The sequence below is a fragment of the Pseudochaenichthys georgianus genome, chromosome 16 (assembly GCF_902827115.2).
Source record: "Pseudochaenichthys georgianus chromosome 16, fPseGeo1.2, whole genome shotgun sequence".
In the NCBI taxonomy this organism is placed as follows: Eukaryota; Metazoa; Chordata; class Actinopteri; order Perciformes; family Channichthyidae; genus Pseudochaenichthys; species Pseudochaenichthys georgianus.
In genome coordinates this window covers 44,969,425-44,987,658 of record NC_047518.2, presented here as the reverse complement: position 1 = coordinate 44,987,658, position 18,234 = coordinate 44,969,425, and the positions used below count along the sequence as shown (strand labels likewise).

The 18,234-nt window shown below is 41.2% G+C and overlaps 2 protein-coding genes across 2 annotated transcripts; one reads left to right on the top strand and one right to left on the bottom strand.

Moving 5' to 3' along the window:
- Nucleotides 1–8,919: 8,919 nt before the first annotated feature.
- Nucleotides 8,920–17,354, top strand: LOC139435373 (uncharacterized). The gene is made up of 3 exons (XM_071206004.1): nucleotides 8,920–9,113; nucleotides 14,237–14,569; nucleotides 15,453–17,354. The coding sequence occupies exons 1-3, from the start codon at nucleotides 9,044–9,046 to the stop codon at nucleotides 15,455–15,457; spliced, it is 408 nt and encodes a 135-aa protein (XP_071062105.1). The 5' UTR covers nucleotides 8,920–9,043; the 3' UTR covers nucleotides 15,458–17,354.
- Nucleotides 10,382–12,002, bottom strand: LOC117460327 (tripartite motif-containing protein 16-like). The gene has a single exon (XM_034101679.2). It carries the CDS (start codon nucleotides 12,000–12,002, stop codon nucleotides 10,641–10,643), a length of 1,362 nt encoding a protein of 453 aa, XP_033957570.1. The 3' UTR covers nucleotides 10,382–10,640.
- Nucleotides 17,355–18,234: the final 880 nt, after the last annotated feature.

The window sequence follows — 18,234 nt, the reverse complement described above, 5'->3', positions numbered from 1 at the left end:
TTGTGATTGAGAGACAGACTGATTGCAGATGTTTTCATTGGGTTGAGTCTTATTCACGCCACAGAGCCAGGGTGCATCTCACACATCCAATAGTGATGTTCTTGACAGGCGCCCCTGAACCAGTTCTTCAAACACGACAAGCCAAAGTCAACATATGCACAAAAACAATTCCTCCCATCATCCCGTCTCTGGACATTCCAGTTTCTACAGAAAAAGACAAAATTCCATTTTAGTGGATTTGTTTACGGTGGAAAAGTACATGGCAGTTATGGGTTGATTTTTGTTTAAATACAAGTAAGTAACTATATGCCAATGTGTAATCCCAGTTAACCAGGTATTATGTCAATGTCAGTCTGCCAAAACAGATCTTAACTTTAAAAACAGGATCATGTTTTAAATTCATAAATAAGTAAAAAGCCTTACAGGGAGCTTGAATCCACCAACTTCAGCTCCCAGTCGTTGGTTTGCCTATTCAGGTTACCTCTCAGGCCCATCCACAGTGTGACATCACCTCCAAATCCACGGACAACTTTCTGTTAGGAAGGAAGTGAATTTAAAATACTTGATCAACTTTGGTTGGTGAGGCTAACCATAAAGGAATTGGCTGCAGGATAATATCAGGATTTATATAAGAAATATAACAAATACCTCTTCTGCTTCATTATTCAAAACCACCAGATGAGATCCTTTAATCTCACAGTCTTCTTTCGCGTGCTGCCAGGTATTCTCGCTAGAAGAAAGCTGGTAACAGGTGGACTTGTGTCTCCGCCATCCACTGGGACAACATGGGATGTTCTGTTCTGCTCAGGACCAAACACAGGACAGGACACATCAGGAAAAGATGTGACGGGCGAGACAAGTCAAAGAAGGACAAGATGGGGCAGAAAACAAGGCATAAGAAGACGGATGACAAGACGAGGCAGAGCAGTTTGAGAGGAACAGTTCAGAAATGTGGTAAAAAAAAAACAGGACAACAGAGGACAAAGTAGGAGACCACAGGGAAGAAGGACAGGATTTGATGATGGCACTAGGTGAAAGTCAGATGATCACAAAAGTCATTCAAAGTCTTCCTCTGGAAAAATGTCCAATTAAAATGTTGGAAGATGGATTAGGAAGATGTTAAGATACATTTGCCACGATAAGTGAAAACTTAAACCAGCTGGCGGTGCTACAGGAGAGTCAGAGAAACACATCGTCTGACAAAATGTTCCATCAGTCTGAGTCTGACATTGCCAACCATACATTTTATAAATAATACATAGTTTCAAAAAGAAGAAACTCACGCACCTGATTGAAGATGATTTATCTGATTTTGTTGTTCGCTAACCATCTGAACTATCTGATCTTTCTCTTGAACCAGTTTGTCTTTCTCTTGAGTCCGTCCATCTTTCTCTTGAACCAGTCCATCTTTCTCTTGAACCAGTTTGTCTTTCTCTTGAACCAGTCCATCTTTCCCTTGAACCAGTCCATCTCTCTCTTGAACCAGTCCATCTTTCTCTTGAACCAGTCCATCTCTCTCTTGAACCAGTCCATCTCTCTCTTGAACCAGTCGGTCTTTCTCTTGAACCAGTCCGTCTCTCTCTTGAGTCAGTCCATCTCTCTCTTGAACCAGTCCATCTTTCCCTTGAACCAGTCCATCTCTCTCTTGAACCAGTCCATCTTTCCCTTGAACCAGTCAGTCTTTCTCTTGAACCAGTCCATCTTTCCCTTGAACCAGTCCATCTCTCTCTTGAACCAGTCCGTCTTTCCCTTGAACCAGTCCATCTCTCTCTTGAACCAGTCCATCTTTCCCTTGAACCAGTCCATCTCTCTCTTGAACCAGTCCGTCTTTCTCTTGAACCAGTCCATCTCTCTCTTGAACCAGTCCATCTTTCCCTTGAACCAGTCCATCTCTCTCTTGAACCAGTCGGTCTTTCTCTTGAACCAGTCCGTCTCTCTCTTGAGTCAGTCCATCTCTCTCTTGAACCAGTCCATCTTTCCCTTGAACCAGTCCATCTCTCTCTTGAACCAGTCCATCTTTGCCTTGAACCAGTCCATCTCTCTCTTGAACCAGTCCATCTTTCCCTTGAACCAGTCCATCTTTCCCTTGAACCAGTCCGTCTCTCTCTTGAGTCAGTCCATCTTTCTCTTGAACCAGTCGGTCTTTCTCTTGAACCAGTCCATCTTTCTCTTGAACCAGTCGGTCTTTCTCTTGAACCAGTCCGTCTCTCTCTTTAGTCAGTCCGTCTCTCTCTTGAACCAGTTTGTCTTTCTGTTGAACCAGTTGGTCTTTCTGTTGAACCAGTTTGTTTTTCTCTTGAACCAGTCCATCTTTCTCTTGAACCAGTCCATCTTTCTCTTGAACCAGTCCGTCTCTCTCTTGAACCAGTCTGTCCCTCTGTTGAGTCAGTCCATCTCTCTCTTGAACCAGTCCGTCTCTCTCTCTTGAGTCAGTCCATCCCTCTCTTGAACCAGTTGGTCTTTCTGTTGAACCAGTTGGTCTTTCTGTTGAACCAGTTTGTTTTTCTCTTGAACCAGTCCATCTTTCTCTTGAACCAGTCCGTCTCTCTCTTGAGTCAGTCCGTCTCTCTCTTGAGTCAGTCCGTCTCTCTCTCTTGAGTCAGTCCATCCCTCTCTTGAACCAGTTGGTCTTTCTGTTGAACCAGTTGGTCTTTCTGTTGAACCAGTTGGTCTTTCTGTTGAACCAGTCCGTCTTTCTGTTGAACCAGTTTATTTTCTCTTGAACCAGTTGCTTGTTATCTCTAACCAGTTGGTCTCTTTCTTGACCCAGAAGCTTTTTGTCTTGAACCAGTTGCTTAGAATCTTGAACCAGTCTGTCACTCTGTTGAACCAGTCCGTCTCTCTGTTGAACCAGTCCGTCCCTCTCTTGAACCAGTCTGTCCCTCTGTTGAACCAGTCCATCTCTCTCTTGAACCAGTTTGTATCTCTCTTGAACCAGTCCGTCTCTCTCTTGAACCAGTCCGTCTCTCTCTTGAACCAGTTGCTCGTTCTCTCTAACCAGTTGATTCTCTCTTGAACCAGTTGGTTTCTCTCTAACCAGTTGATTTCTCTCTTGAACCAGTTGGTTTCTCTCCAAAATCAGGGCTTCGATGTCACCGGCACACACCTTGGTGAAATTGTTTGTTGAAATGTTGTGTGACTGGATACAACACTCTGCTAGAAAGGGAATCAGAGTTAAGTGTTTTGGGACAAAATCTAATTGCAGACAGTTAAAAAAATAGATAACATCAACTGTTGGTTGCACTCAGTGGTTTCTTTACACACAATCTTTTAAAACATATCCAAGTTCATTTTATTTACAACTTCAAATTCGTTATTTTATTACCTCTACAGAAGATCCACTCCCTGAAATCTTTGAAATGTTTCAGCTGTGTGTGTGTGTGTGTGTGCGCGTGTGTGTGTGTGTGTGTGTGTGTGTGTGTGTGTGTGTGTGTGTGTGTGTGTGTGTGTGTGTGTGTGTGTGTGTGTGTGTGTGTGTGTGTGTGTGTGTGTGTGTGTGTGTGTGTGTGTGTGTGTGCGTGTGTGTTAATGTGAAAAGTGGGGGCTGATACTCACCATTTTGCAGACAGACTGTACGATGCACAGCAGGCTGAAACTGACTGCCACCAAAATGTAGGTTTTTGACGCTCCTACAGGTTAAAAACCAACATAGCACTTTAATTATACCAACACACATACATATATATCAACATAAGGAAATGTTATTACCAGTTATACTTATGCATTTTTTAGAGTTAGTTCCATTTGTTTAACTATTGCATTTCAAGCCCTTTTGGTTTTCTACTTAAATGTTTATTATATACCGTATATAATTGACATATATGTATAATCATATCTGTTTATGTACAATAACCAACTTAACCATGAAAAGAGAGATGACTAATAATGGCGGAATAAATTACACTATCTTGATGTTTTTGGGGTTGACAAAAGAGGAAGTGTTTTTTTTTCAAGTTTTCTATGACATTGATGTCACTGATGAACTTGTTTACTTTTACCGTAATTTGCCATTTTTTAAAAGCATCCTCCCGTTTCTTGTAAGTTCTCTTGCTTAAATTGAAACGCCCTGGACATTTTTTCACCCTGACAAGCGCTTTCATTTCCCTAAACATTCATTTCACACACAGGACACAGGATGATAAGCACTACTTTTGTTTTAAGTTAACCTTCGAAAGCCCTAATCATTTTAAATCTTGCTTTTCTGTTCCGAAGTTTTCTATGACATTGATGTCACTGATGAACTTGTTTACTTTTACCGTAAATAGAAGCTACCATTTTAAATTTGAAGATTTACATTCATCTAGACTAGTTAGAAGATAAAGTTGTTAATAATGTCCACACCAACATGAAACGAGGGACTTTCAACAGTAAACAAGCCTTTTAGAAGATTTACTATTAGCTGCCTCCAAAGACGAAACAATAAAATGATCAGATAAAACAAAAAACTTCAAATTACTTTTCGTATTCTTTTCGTATTCTGACCGTACGTGGTTCTCTTTGTTCCTCTCCATTCGTCCTTTCATTAGCTGGTGAGTTGACATACTCTCCTGTCTCCATTTTTCTTATTTATTACAGTAACAGTCTCCAACCAACGGCTAAATGGACCACTGTCAATCTATTTGCGATTTTTCTGACAAATATTGCGATTCGAATTGCGATATTTATTTTTAAGCGACCGAATGGAAGTTTATTGTAAAATGCGGCCATAACTCCGGCTAGGAAGGTCGTATCAACGTGCTCCCGTCTCTAGCACCCCGCAGCCCGAGCTACGAGTGAAAGAACTAAACTTACATGAAACTTCCGTTGGGTTGCTTTAAAGTCAAGCTTCAGTTAAAGATTCACCCTTTTAGATGTAGAACATGTGATGGAGCCTTACTAACCTGACTCAGATGGTTTGTTTCACCAAACTATCTAGGAAAGCTCCATTGGAAGCCGTTTGGAAAGGGCAGGCACTTTCAAAAGCACTTGGCAGGTGATTGGATCTGTCTATCACCTTCTATCATGGGCCACTTCTGATTGATTAACAATGGCTGGTACATGTGGAGCACAGCACTTCTGATTGGTGTGGATGACTGACACACAAGAAGAACAAAAAAAAAAGTTAAAAAAATCGCAGGCTTTGCGATTTGATAATCGCATCATCTCGAATCGCGATTTCGATTTCAAATCGTTCAGCCCTAGTGTGTAGGTATGAATTCATACATCCTTATTTATTCAATCAATCAATGTTTATTTATATAGCCCAATATCACAAATGTTACATTTGTCTCAGTGGTCTTCACAGTGTGTACAGAATATCAGTATGACAATACGACACCCTCTGTCCTTAGACCCTCTGTCCTTAGACCCTCACATCGTACAAGGAAACACTTCCAGAGAAAACCCACAGTTTAAAAGGAAAAATGGGAGAAACCTCAGGGAGAGCAACAGAGCAGGGATCCCTCTCCCAGGACGGACAGACGTGCAATAGATGCCGTGTGTAAATTGAAAAGATAATACATTTGCAACATAGGTAGTCCAAATGTTTGGAAATGCATGTGTGTATAATAGGAAGATGAATCCACGAGGATATCCATCCAGGACCGATGATCCAGGACCACAGCCACGACTCGCGATCCAGGGCTCGTGATCCAGGACACAGGACCGCAGGATCATCCATGACTCCGGATCCCAGCGTATATAGACACCAAAAAGAAAGACATTTGGGGAAGCTGGGTTAATCGGAACATGAGATTCCATCTGATAATGATGCAATGCCACACAAACAATGGTGTCACCATCCACAGATAACCAAATAAGGTGTTAATGCTCGACTTAGTTGAGAATCAAAAGACTAAACCAGTGGTATACAATAACATCTAGAGTCCAGGCCCTAAAACTGACTTACAACTTTTTCACATTTAGCTGGAGATTCTCCACAAGGGGGAGCTGTTTGCACCCAGCGAACACATTGATGTCTTCACTCTGGGATGTTGGCTGTCACTTTGGCTGCATGTACTGTACACACACAGGGTGAAACCATGGGTAAATACAATTCCCTTTTACAAAGGAAGAGCATCCTATCACTTCCGTACTTACTAATAAATAACGCAGCGTGATGCCCATACCTTTAAAATTACTTCTAAGAAGTTACAAAAATGATCAGCAATACAAAGGGGATCAAATGTACATAGCATAACAATGCATGTTCCACACATATGCACAGTATACGAAGCTCAGCGCAAGTTCAAGCAGGAAGACGGGGTATACATTAATGCACTCCACTTGGGGGGTCCTTTATACTCACGGCTGCACTTCCCCCCTAAGATACATACGATATCAGGATCGAGGTCTAATCCCCAAAGACTATTAACATTTATATCATACGGTGCATGTTCTCTAAACAAAAAACGAAGTCTCTCCTGATTTTAAAGACAAGTTCCAACATTTATTAAATAAGACTGCATTTCGGGTGAAGAGTTCAAAGCAACTTAAGAAAAGGTAACGCTGCTCTTACAAACACACAGTAAACACTGTTAAAGGGGCCCTATTCTGCTTTTCAGGTGATTTTCCATCTCCTGTATTGTGCTATATAGGTTTTAGTGCATGTAAATGGTCTTCAATGGCTAAAATCCCTGTGTTCCCTCCAGAGGGAGTTTCTCACTCACACTCTTATTGGCTAGCGCTCCAACACATTCTACGTGAAATCTCCAAGCACTACACACTACATACTGATATACACCTGGACATCAGCAGGAGAGGACTCTTTAAAGTAGAGACACTACATACTGATATACACCTGGACATCAGCAGGAGAGGACTCTTTAAAGTAGAGACACTACATACTGATATACACCTGGACATCAGCAGGAGAGGACTCTTTAAAGTAGAGACACTACATACTGATATACACCTGAACATCAGCAGGAGAGGACTCTTTAAAGTAGAGACACTACATACTGATATACACCTGAACATCAGCAGGAGAGGACTCTTTAAAGTAGAGACACTACATACTGATATACACCTGGACATCAGCAGGAGAGGACTCTTTAAAGTAGAGACACTACATACTGATATACACCTGGACATCAGCAGGAGAGGACTCTTTAAAGTAGAGACACTACATACTGATATACACCTGAACATCAGCAGGAGAGGACTCTTTAAAGTAGAGACACTACATACTGATATACACCTGAACATCAGCAGGAGAGAACTCTTTAAAGTAGAGACACTACATACTGATATACACCTGAACATCAGCAGTAGAGGACTCTTTAAAGTAGAGACACTACATACTGATATACACCTGAACATCAGCAGGAGAGGACTCTTTAAAGTAGAGACACGACATACTGATATACACCTGAACATCAGCAGTAGAGGACTCTTTAAAGTAGAGACACTACATACTGATATACACCTGAACATCAGCAGGAGAGGACTCTTTAAAGTAGAGACACTACATACTGATATACACCTGAACATCAGCAGGACAGGACTCTTTAAAGTAGAGACACTACATACTGATACACACCTGAACATCAGCAGGAGAGAACTCTTTAAAGTAGAGACACTACATACTGATATACACCTGAACATCAGCAGGAGAGGACTCTTTAAAGTAGAGACACTACATACTGATATACACCTGAACATCAGCAGGAGAGGACTCTTTAAAGTAGAGACACTACATACTGATACACACCTGAACATCAGCAGGAGAGGACTCTTTAAAGTAGAGACACTACATACTGATACACACCTGAACATCAGCAGGAGAGGACTCTTTAAAGTAGAGACACTACATACTGATAAAAACCTGAACATCAGCAGGAGAGGACTCTTTAAAGTAGAGACACTACATACTGATACACACCTGAACATCAGCAGGAGAGAACTCTTTAAAGTAGAGACACTACATACTGATATACACCTGAACATCAGCAGGAGAGGACTCTTTAAAGTAGAGACACTACATACTGATACACACCTGAACATCAGCAGGAGAGAACTCTTTAAAGTAGAGACACTATATACTGATATACACCTGAACATCAGCAGGAGAGGACTCTTTAAAGTAGAGACACTACATACTGATATACACCTGAACATCAGCAGGAGAGGACTCTTTAAAGTAGAGACACTACATACTGATATACACCTGAACATCAGCAGGAGAGGACTCTTTAAAGTAGAGACACTACATACTGATATGCACCTGAACATCAGCAGGAGAGGACTCTTTAAAGTAGAGACACTACATACTGATATGCACCTGAACATCAGCAGGAGAGGACTCTTTAAAGTAGAGACACTACATACTGATATACACCTGAACATCAGCAGGAGAGGACTCTTTAAAGTAGAGACACTACATACTGATATGCACCTGAACATCAGCAGGAGAGGACTCTTTAAAGTAGAGACACTACATACTGATATGCACCTGAACATCAGCAGGAGAGGACTCTTTAAAGTAGAGACACTACATACTGATATACACCTGACAATTGTTTAGATGCCCTATGATAGATGATAACTGCTTGAATTATAATAAACTTATCAGTGAAAAAGAAAAATGTATTAACGGTAATATAAGAAGTATATTATGCAACACCAAAAACGTAACAACGAAAAGGAAACCTATCAACGATCAAAGTAAGGTGTTAAGTTTCCAGTGGTCAGAGGGAATGGAACACTGCTGCGTATTCTCCACCTACACCACAGAGACACATCGTGCACACACACACACACACACACACACACACACACACACACACACACACACACACACACACACACACACACACACACACACACACACACACACACACACACACACACACACACACACACACACACACACACACACACACACACACACACACACACACACACACACACACACACACACACACACACATCGTGCAGACACACAGACGCATTGTGCAGACCACGCAACTTAGTAACGGATGATACACTCAGCTTGTCTCTGACATTTCAGCTAATCCTGTGGCCCCTCGTTTGCATCGACCTTCCCGTGTGTGTCTGTTGGAGAATGACTTGTTTTAAAGCACCTACGGTGCTGCTGTTGATGACTTTGTGTGTGTTTTCTGCCGAGGAAAAAGGTTAGTTCACATATTTTGGTACAACGGTTTCTACAGGTGTTATTTTTTTCTCTTTTTTAAACAAAAACAATATGGTTTAGCTCGCTAACATCGAGTTGTCTGTAAGTAAACACCGGCTTAAATGAGACCAAGCTTGGAGCCGGGAGCATAACAACAATCCCATAAAGTTTAAATATAGTGTAACAAACTTTGAATAATGGGAATATTTCTCAAAGTGTGTAGTAATATGGTTCAACTATCAAGAGAGCATTTTACACACCAGTCCTTATATTTTTTATTTGATTTATTTATAGTAACCGTATGTGTTTGTACAAGCTGCTGCTGTGCTGTGTTTTTTTCATCAACATCTATGCGTTAATATAAAAATAGGACATGGGCTCAATAGACGAAACACAGAAGCAGACAGCCTAGAATAGAAGCTACAGTAGTTTACATTTGTAGTGCACTATCTCTGCCAAAAACATGTAAATAAACACATCAACAAATGCGATGGATTCTAAGTTGAAGACATTTCTGTAAAATCCACGTAACATGTTCCGAAGACAGCTTTTGTGCCGCATCTCATGCTTATGCTTTCTGACCAATTCGTACATTCAATAATTCAATAAATGTTTTACATATAACGAGAATAACATATGATATCAAAAATGTAACACAACAATTTAGAAATGTCCATTTGCTGCTCAAAATCGATTTGCTAGAGCACAAAAAATGATGTACAAGTTTATTTGTGCGAGAAAACATAAAAGAACTGGGTGTATCTCAAGGAAGAATATCATACAGTCAAGACCACCTTGTGAGATTACCATGTGGTCTAAAAAGCACTGCATGCCCACAGCAAGAACACAGTGTAAGAAAAGGTAAACTAAACAAATAACACAACATGGCTGGGCGAATTGCAAACCACGCCCCGTAAAACTCAGAAAAGATTTGTGAAGCCGCCATTGTATTTGCTGGCATTAGCATTATTAGCATTATTAGCATTAGCATTATTAGCATTAGCCCCGCGCACCAACGGAGAGAAAATAACTTATGGCAACACAAAAAAAAACATAGGAGCGGTGGAGTGATGAGGAGGTGTCGGCGTTCTGGCGATTTACTCGAAAGTAAATCCGTAGATTTGCGTAATCTTTCCTCAGGGGACTTATTCCGGTGTGAACGCGATCGGCTCTTAGTTCCATGGGGGTACTAAGTGCTGGGTACTAAGTGCTGGGAACTAAGTACTGGGAACTAAGTGCTGGGAACTAAGTGCTGGGAACTAAGTGCTGGGAACTAAGTGCGGCAAAGTACTTGGTGTGAAAGCGGCGATTTGGTTTCTCACCAAAAAGATCTGGAACTAATCCTTCGTTCGCGCAAACCTTTTCACCCCCAGATAGTCCCTGCTAGAGAGGTATGGGTACTTTCCTGGGGAGGAAATGGATCGTGTCGGTCACACTAACAATTTCTGACTAAAGAGTTCGGGGGGACTAAGTACCGGGGACTAGTACCGGCTAAGTACTTGGTGTGAAAGCGGCTAATGGCTCCTGTCTACTTAAGCTCACACAACTCAGCAGTGTCTCCAACCCAATAAACCCAAAGTCCAGCTTGAAGCGGCTGAGTGAATGTTTTCTGGACTCTGTGGAGGAGAGTCATCGTGTCAGAGACGCTGTAGAAGGACAGTTCTCCTGCCTTGTGATCCAGGTAAACTCCTATCGTAGAGGACTGAGGGCCTGAGAGCACAGTTCTGATGTTGTTATGTCTGAAGTTATAACTTGTATCGAAGCATCCTAATGCCCACGACTTGTCATTGTCTCCAAATCCACTTTCACTCCCTGTCCTGCTGATATCCTTGTATGAAACGGCCACTGAAACGCCTCCACTGCTTCTCTGCACCTCCCAGTAACAACGTCCAGTCAGACTCTCTCTACTCAGGACCTGAAGGCAGTCGGAAAACCTGTCTCGGTGACTGGGATATGATTGCTTTTCTCTCACAACTGTTGCTTTTCTGTTCCCTTCAGATAACGACAGCCCCGTGTTAACAGTGTTGGGATCCAGTGTGATTTGACGGGAGTATCTTAGGAATTCGTCTCTGGTCTTGGGCTCTGGTTGTGGCAGTAAGACATCTACCTCGCTGACTTTTAGTGAGATCTTCAGCCCTTCCTCGTTGAGAATGTCTTGTAGTTTATCGCGGGCCTCTGTCACAGCTACTTCCACATCTTCAAAGTGTTTCAGGGATTGGATTTTGAATCTGGGTGAGTCAGATTCACTGAGATTCGACAGCAACGGGTATTTATGTAGAAAGAGGATGTGGTCATCGGTGTGTGACAGATGCTCCAGCTCAGCGTCCTTCCTCCTCAGTTGAGCGATCTCCTCCTCCATCTTCTCCTGAAGCTCTTTGACCCGGCTGACTTCAGTTTTCTGCTGGGATCTGATTTCATCCTTTAGAGCAGAGCCTTTTTTCTCAATGAGACTGACAAGCTGTTGTAAAGTCATCTCGCTGTTCTTCACTGCCTCATCAGCAGAGGCATTGATTTCCACCATCTCCTGCTGAAGCGCCTTCACGTCCTTCTCTCTGTCATCGATCCTTTGCTTGATTTTCTGCAGACTCATCCCAATTTCGCTCCTCTTCTCTTTCCTTTCTACAGCAGCTGAGACCGTGTCATGGTCTTTATGGTCATCCATGGAGCACAAAATACATATGGTCTGCTGATCGGTGCGGCAGAAAATCTTCATCACCTCGTCGTGGCGGGAGCAAAACTTCTCCTGCAGGTTTTCGGAGGGTTTGATCAGCTGGTGCGTTTTAAAGGCAGGAGATTCATAGTGAGGCTGAAGGTGGAGCTCACAGTAAGAGACCCGACACACCAGACAAACGGGGCAACAGAGCTTCTCCTGGTCTAGCTGCAGCGCCATTTCACTCTATACTAAATGTGAATATTGAATAGATTTCCTGAGAGGGAAAAAAGGGAGTGTTGGACAGAGTGAACTACATTACAGAGTCCAAGAGGAGTGGTGTCGTGTTCAGTCCTTGTTTACAATGACGCCTGGTTGTATGGGGAAGTTAATAGAAGCCAAATTCCCCGAGGCAAATACAGCTCAGCTCAGGCAAATAAGGCAACAGGAATTAAACAAGTAGAGAGGGCATAAAATATGATATCAAAAATGTTACACGACAATATAGAAGTATCTATTTGTTGCTCAAAATCGTTTCTCGCGGGGAGAATTTGCTGCAGCACAAAAAAAAGAACTTCGTTTATCTCAAGGACAATTATAATACAGTCCAGCCCACCTTATGAGATTGCAAATACAGCTCAGCTCACGCAAATAAGGCTGTGTCGTGGAGTGCAGCCGGAGAATATTACCAGAGATTAAAAGTTGCCCTATAGGCATTGTTTCACTCTTTACCTTTTGCAGTTTTAAAACCAGCAGCTCTGCAAATCTGACTGAAATGGCACTTTATCATTAAGGCTGACATTTGTTACTATGAGCGAGCGAGGGAAATTGACAACACAACAACGCTGATGTTTTTAGGTTCTAGCCAAGAAAAAAATCCAGAGCCCAGTCTGCTCTGATTTGTTAGCTGGAAGGCTCTGCTGTGATTGGTCAACAGTTTAGAGATCACGTATAATGTGTTTGAACGTTTTTACACAGTGATGCCACTATGTAACTGAAGTAAACAAATAAGAGGGCCCCTTTAAGCTATGTTCAGGTGTATATCAGTATGTAGTGTCTCTACTTTAAAGAGTCCTCTCCTGCTGATGTTCAGGTGTATATCACTATGTAGTGTCTCTACTTTAAAGAGTCCTCTCCTGCTGATGTTCAGGTGTATATCAGTATGTAGTGTCTCTACTTTAAAGAGTCCTCTCCTGCTGATGTTCAGGTGTATATCAGTATGTAGTGTCTCTACTTTAAAGAGTCCTCTCCTGCTGATGTTCAGGTGTATATCAGTATGTAGTGTCTCTACTTTAAAGAGTCCTCTCCTGCTGATGTTCAGGTGTATATCAGTATGTAGTGTCTCTACTTTAAAGAGTCCTCTCCTGCTGATGTTCAGGTGTATATCAGTATGTAGTGTCTCTACTTTAAAGAGTCCTCTCCTGCTGATGTTCAGGTGTATATCAGCGTGTAGTGTCTCTACTTTAAAGAGTCCTCTCCTGCTGATGTTCAGGTGTATATCAGTATGTAGTGTCTCTACTTTAAAGAGTCCTCTCCTGCTGATGTTCAGGTGTATATCAGTATGTAGTGTCTCTACTTTAAAGAGTCCTCTCCTGCTGATGTTCAGATGTATATCAGTATGAAGTGTCTCTACTTTAAAGAGTCCTCTCCTGCTGATGTTCAGGTGTATATCAGTATGTAGTGTCTCTACTTTAAAGAGTCCTCTCCAGCTGATGTTCAGGTGTATATCAGTATGTAGTGTCTCTACTTTAAAGAGTCCTCTCCTGCTGATGTTCAGGTGTATATCAGTATGTAGTGTCTCTACTTTAAAGAGTCCTCTCCAGCTGATGTTCAGGTGTATATCAGTATGTAGTGTCTCTACTTTAAAGAGTCCTCTCCAGCTGATGTTCAGGTGTATATCAGTATGTAGTGTCTCTACTTTAAAGAGTCCTCTCCTGCTGATGTTCAGGTGTATATCAGTATGTAATGTCTCTACTTTAAAGAGTCCTCTCCTGCTGATGTCCAGGTGTATATCAGTATGTAATGTCTCTACTTTAAAGAGTCCTCTCCTGCTGATGTTCAGGTGTATATCAGTATGTAATGTCTCTACTTTAAAGAGTCCTCTCCTGCTGATGTCCAGGTGTATATCAGTATGTAATGTCTCCATGCTTTAAAGTTCAAAAAGATCTTTATTGTTCTCGTACTGCCTGTGCTGCAGCACCTCTTTTCACCCTCTGTCTGAAACCAGAGCCCAGTCTGCTCTGATTGGTTAGCTGGCCGGCTCTGTTGTGATTGGTCAACTGCTTGGAGATGTCCCGCCCCCTTACCCTATCACGTACAATGTGTTGAAACGCAAACCAATAGAAGCAAACGTGTTACATAGTGATGTCACTATAGAAAACAAAGGAGAAGAGAAACCCAGAACAAGCATAATAGGGCCCATTGAAGACTGAAGAAGGTGGAATAACAGTTTTTCATTTTGTTTCCTGCTGTAGTTCCCGTGGAGGTCCTATATGAAAGGCGCATCATCACCACAGCCAGAGGATCCTCTGTCCAGCTCTCCTGCGATGCCGTCTATAACTTTGAGCAATGCAGTCTGCTGCATGTTGTCTGGGTTGATGTCGGGAAGCAAAGCGTCGAGCTGACGGACCCCAGAAGGTTCTTCACCACGGTGAACGAGACGTTCTCTGAAGACAACATGAGACGCAGACAGGTGGTGACGGAGATCCTCAACGTGTCTCCAGAGGACGCCGGTCAGTTTCAGTGCCAGGCTGAATGTGAGGAGGGACCGACGGCAATGGGACTGTTCATCTGGATCAATGTCACAGGTAGAAATGGCCTCTTTACGTTGTACTTTAGGCAAGGCAACGCAAGGCAAGGCAAGTTCATGTATCCAGCACCTTTCAACACAAGGCAATTCAAAGTGCTTTACAAAAATGAAAGACATTAAGAAACATATTATAAAATGGCACTCCTTTAAAAGCAAAGATAATAAAACATGAATAACAAAGATACATGAATTAAAGTGACAGTGCCGTGTGAGATACACACATCTGAAATGTTCAGCTCTGACTCTCAGTCATTGCTAACTTTTTAGCAGAAATAGTTTTCTTTGACCTCACTTTCTTTCTACTTTCTTTTTGAACTTATCCTTCAGTTATTTCAAGTGTTTCATGCTAAACGAACCCCTCTTTGGAAAATTATAATCTGACCCCACGGTACCTTTTAGTTTTCACCGAAACTATTCCTCTTTTTAAATCCACATTAGTTAGTTTACCTTGTTATTCTAGGACTTTTTTGGCATCCTCCGTGAACCGGGGTCTTGAAACCAAAACAGATTCCCGTTCTACTTCAGGTAGTTGTTTTGGCATTGTAATCGAGTACCTCGGCTCATGAATACAGTTCTGTCGGCTCTAAAAAAGCTATTTATTTAAAAGATTGCAGTAGTAAAATACACTGCTATAAAACCAGTGTGGCCATTTAAAGACTCTGGTCTGTCCACCAGTTTGGGCAGACTGAAATATCAAATATTGAATGGATTGCATTGAAATATAGTCCAGGTGTTCATGTTCCCCTGAGGATGAATCGTCCTTACTTTGCAGACATGGTATCATACTTCTCTACTGGATATAGTGAAATAAAATACATTTTATTGTTGACACTTTGAATGCAAACTGATGCCTTGTTCTGTCCTCTCGTCTTGTTCTGCAGGTTGAACCGTGGACCAGACCATATCTTCTAGAAGCATCTCGAGACAAACCTTTTCACTCTTCTATTTTAAGTAAATTGAACAAATCAAACAAAGCTGAAGAATAACATGTTCTTTCCAAAGCCAAAGATTTTCCTTTTCGAAGCGTGCGACATGATGACGTGTATATTGCGTAACAATATACATTTGTTTTATATGTATTGATTTTCGAATGTTGGTTTTTAGCTAAATGTTTTATGATGTTGAATGAAGTACTTTGCTGTCAGGAAGCTAATTTGCTGAATACACCGAGAACAGACATTGATGTGTCCGGATATCCATTTAAACATGAACTATATTTCAATACAGACATCATTTACAGAACATCGGTACAAAGACGGGATTGCAGAAGTTATTTGGTTCTGTGACTACAGTCAAAATAATAATTACAATGTGTACTTTGAAAATACACTTTCCCTGGCAAAGGACTGTCTGTTTTGGGGGACACAGCGCTGCAACATTTTTAAAGTAAATGCTAAAAAAGAGGACCCCAGTCAGAATTGCGAAAACCTCTTCTAAAAAATTACTAAACCAACAGTATCTTTAAATAAACTTCTGTAAAAAGCCAGTGCAACTATGAAAAGCTAACATTAGTATCAAGGCGTGTGCAGCTCTGAGCCGTCTGCCCTAATTCAGTTTCCTTTCCACTCCTGTCTGAGGGCTGACAAACATCACCGACAGAACACAGAGCGGCAGCAGCAAGAGTTAGCCAAACATATCGGATTTATTTCACTCACAAAAGTCTGATTTTTACAAATGTTAATAATCTCAAAAGACCTTACTTTATTCCAAACAACTTAATTCACTTTCATTGTTAATCAATAAGAGATTCCTTCCTATTCTTTGCACACATCATTTAATTAAGCACATGTCTTTTTAACTGAGATTGAAGCGGTGCTGCTCAGTAAATAAATGCTGTCAACAATCAAACCTGCAGATGTGATTCTATTTCAACGTAGTGGGATGCAAACGACAAACCACAGGACAGGAAGCTGCATCAGTCAGAGTGTGAGGTTTCAAAAGCGTCTCTTAAGTCACGTGCACATCAAAATGAAAGTCATGTGCATTGTGAGGGGGTTTCGAAATGTGTAAAAGGACTTCATTTAGTTTGAACTACTGACATAAATGTTGTCCCTTCGACCCTGCTCTGATAAGAGTGGTCGTTTTGCACGTAGGGCGAGATGAATATTTGTAATCTATACTGTGGCCTTAGGTCTGAAACAACTTGGTGCAGAAGTTTGACTGTTTTAAAACATTCAAACCGTCCTCAGATAATAAAATGGTTTCTTTTTGATGGCAGCAACAGAGGACGCTGTTGGCTTCACGCAAAGCAATACAGAGAATTTTCCATATTTACTTGACTCAAATGAATGCCGTGTGCACTTTTGCTTTTCACACAATCTTTGAAATGCACTTGGTCAAACTCAATATCAAATCATGTTTCTAAGAAAGGCCGAGAGGTACCGTTAACTCCCCGCTCGATGTGACTTTCACACTTTTGTTTTTTTCCAACAGCCTGAACAGGAAGTCATTTTTTTACCCATTCACAGTAGTCCAATGTACCATTTCCCCTGTGCTGCAAAGTATTACGATATATTACAAAAGGTAGATATTTGTATTTCTGAGTGTTTCATTTAAATTACAAAGAAGAAAATAATCCCTTCCTTAGCTGTTCTGTCATCCATGTATAACAAGCCGTAATGTTTCCAGAACAATCCTTAACAGACAGTTGATCTATTACGTTACATTCATTGAATAGCACTTTGAAAATGTCTTATCTTATAAATGAACTTTATTCCAGCAAAAACAAAAAGTAGTACAATTTGGTGATAAAGATTAAAGGAAAATGTTATATTTTTATAATATTTCTTCTACGGTTTCACCTTTTTAATTCATCATCAATCCAGCATCAAGAGAGGAACACATTTTTAATTAGGGGGTATCAAGTTAACATATGTTGGCTACCATTGAGAGGGATAAGAGTCCTTGGAAATTATAAATAAATTATCATGTAACCTCAAAATGACATTTAAAATAGAGACAAAGAAGGGTTAACATTTGAATATCGGAGGGAAAGCTATGGCTTGAAATGTCTCCATCTTAAAGCTTACAAAAATATCTGCTGATGAAGTTATTAAATCAATTACTGGGTTAGAAAAGGTGTGTTGTGAAAAACAACCATGTGTCATGTTGAGGTTTCAGTCTCCCGTGTTTCCCCTATATACTAATTGCCACTGTATTTACTGGCAGGGCCGATTTTTGACATAGGCGCTGTACGTGATGAAAGTGGGGGATGTTAGCTTATCAGGCGCCCACAGCTCCATCCCCCAATTAAAACATGTTCACACAATACTGAATACATTTGAAGCCATTTTGACGTATATTACCTTTATCAATAAGTTTCTGTTTTTGTAGTGTATTTGTCTTTTGTAGAGATTTTTCATTTATTCTTTATAAAATCTGATACTGCTCTTAGCCCACAAACTGGACAGGAAGTGTAAAACCATCATGAGTCACAGGAAGTGACTAACAACAGGATATATATATATTTAAGCAATAGCTCACGACAGGCCGTGGTATATGCTCATTATATGACAGCTAAGGGGCGTGGTTCGGCCCGACGCGAAGCGGTTTGCTTTTCAGCCCAACGGTATACTGTTTTTCTCAGACGCGGAGGGATACTGACTTGTTGTGAAAAGTAATTTACAATTCTACCCGTGGTATACGCTCAGTATATCACGGCTA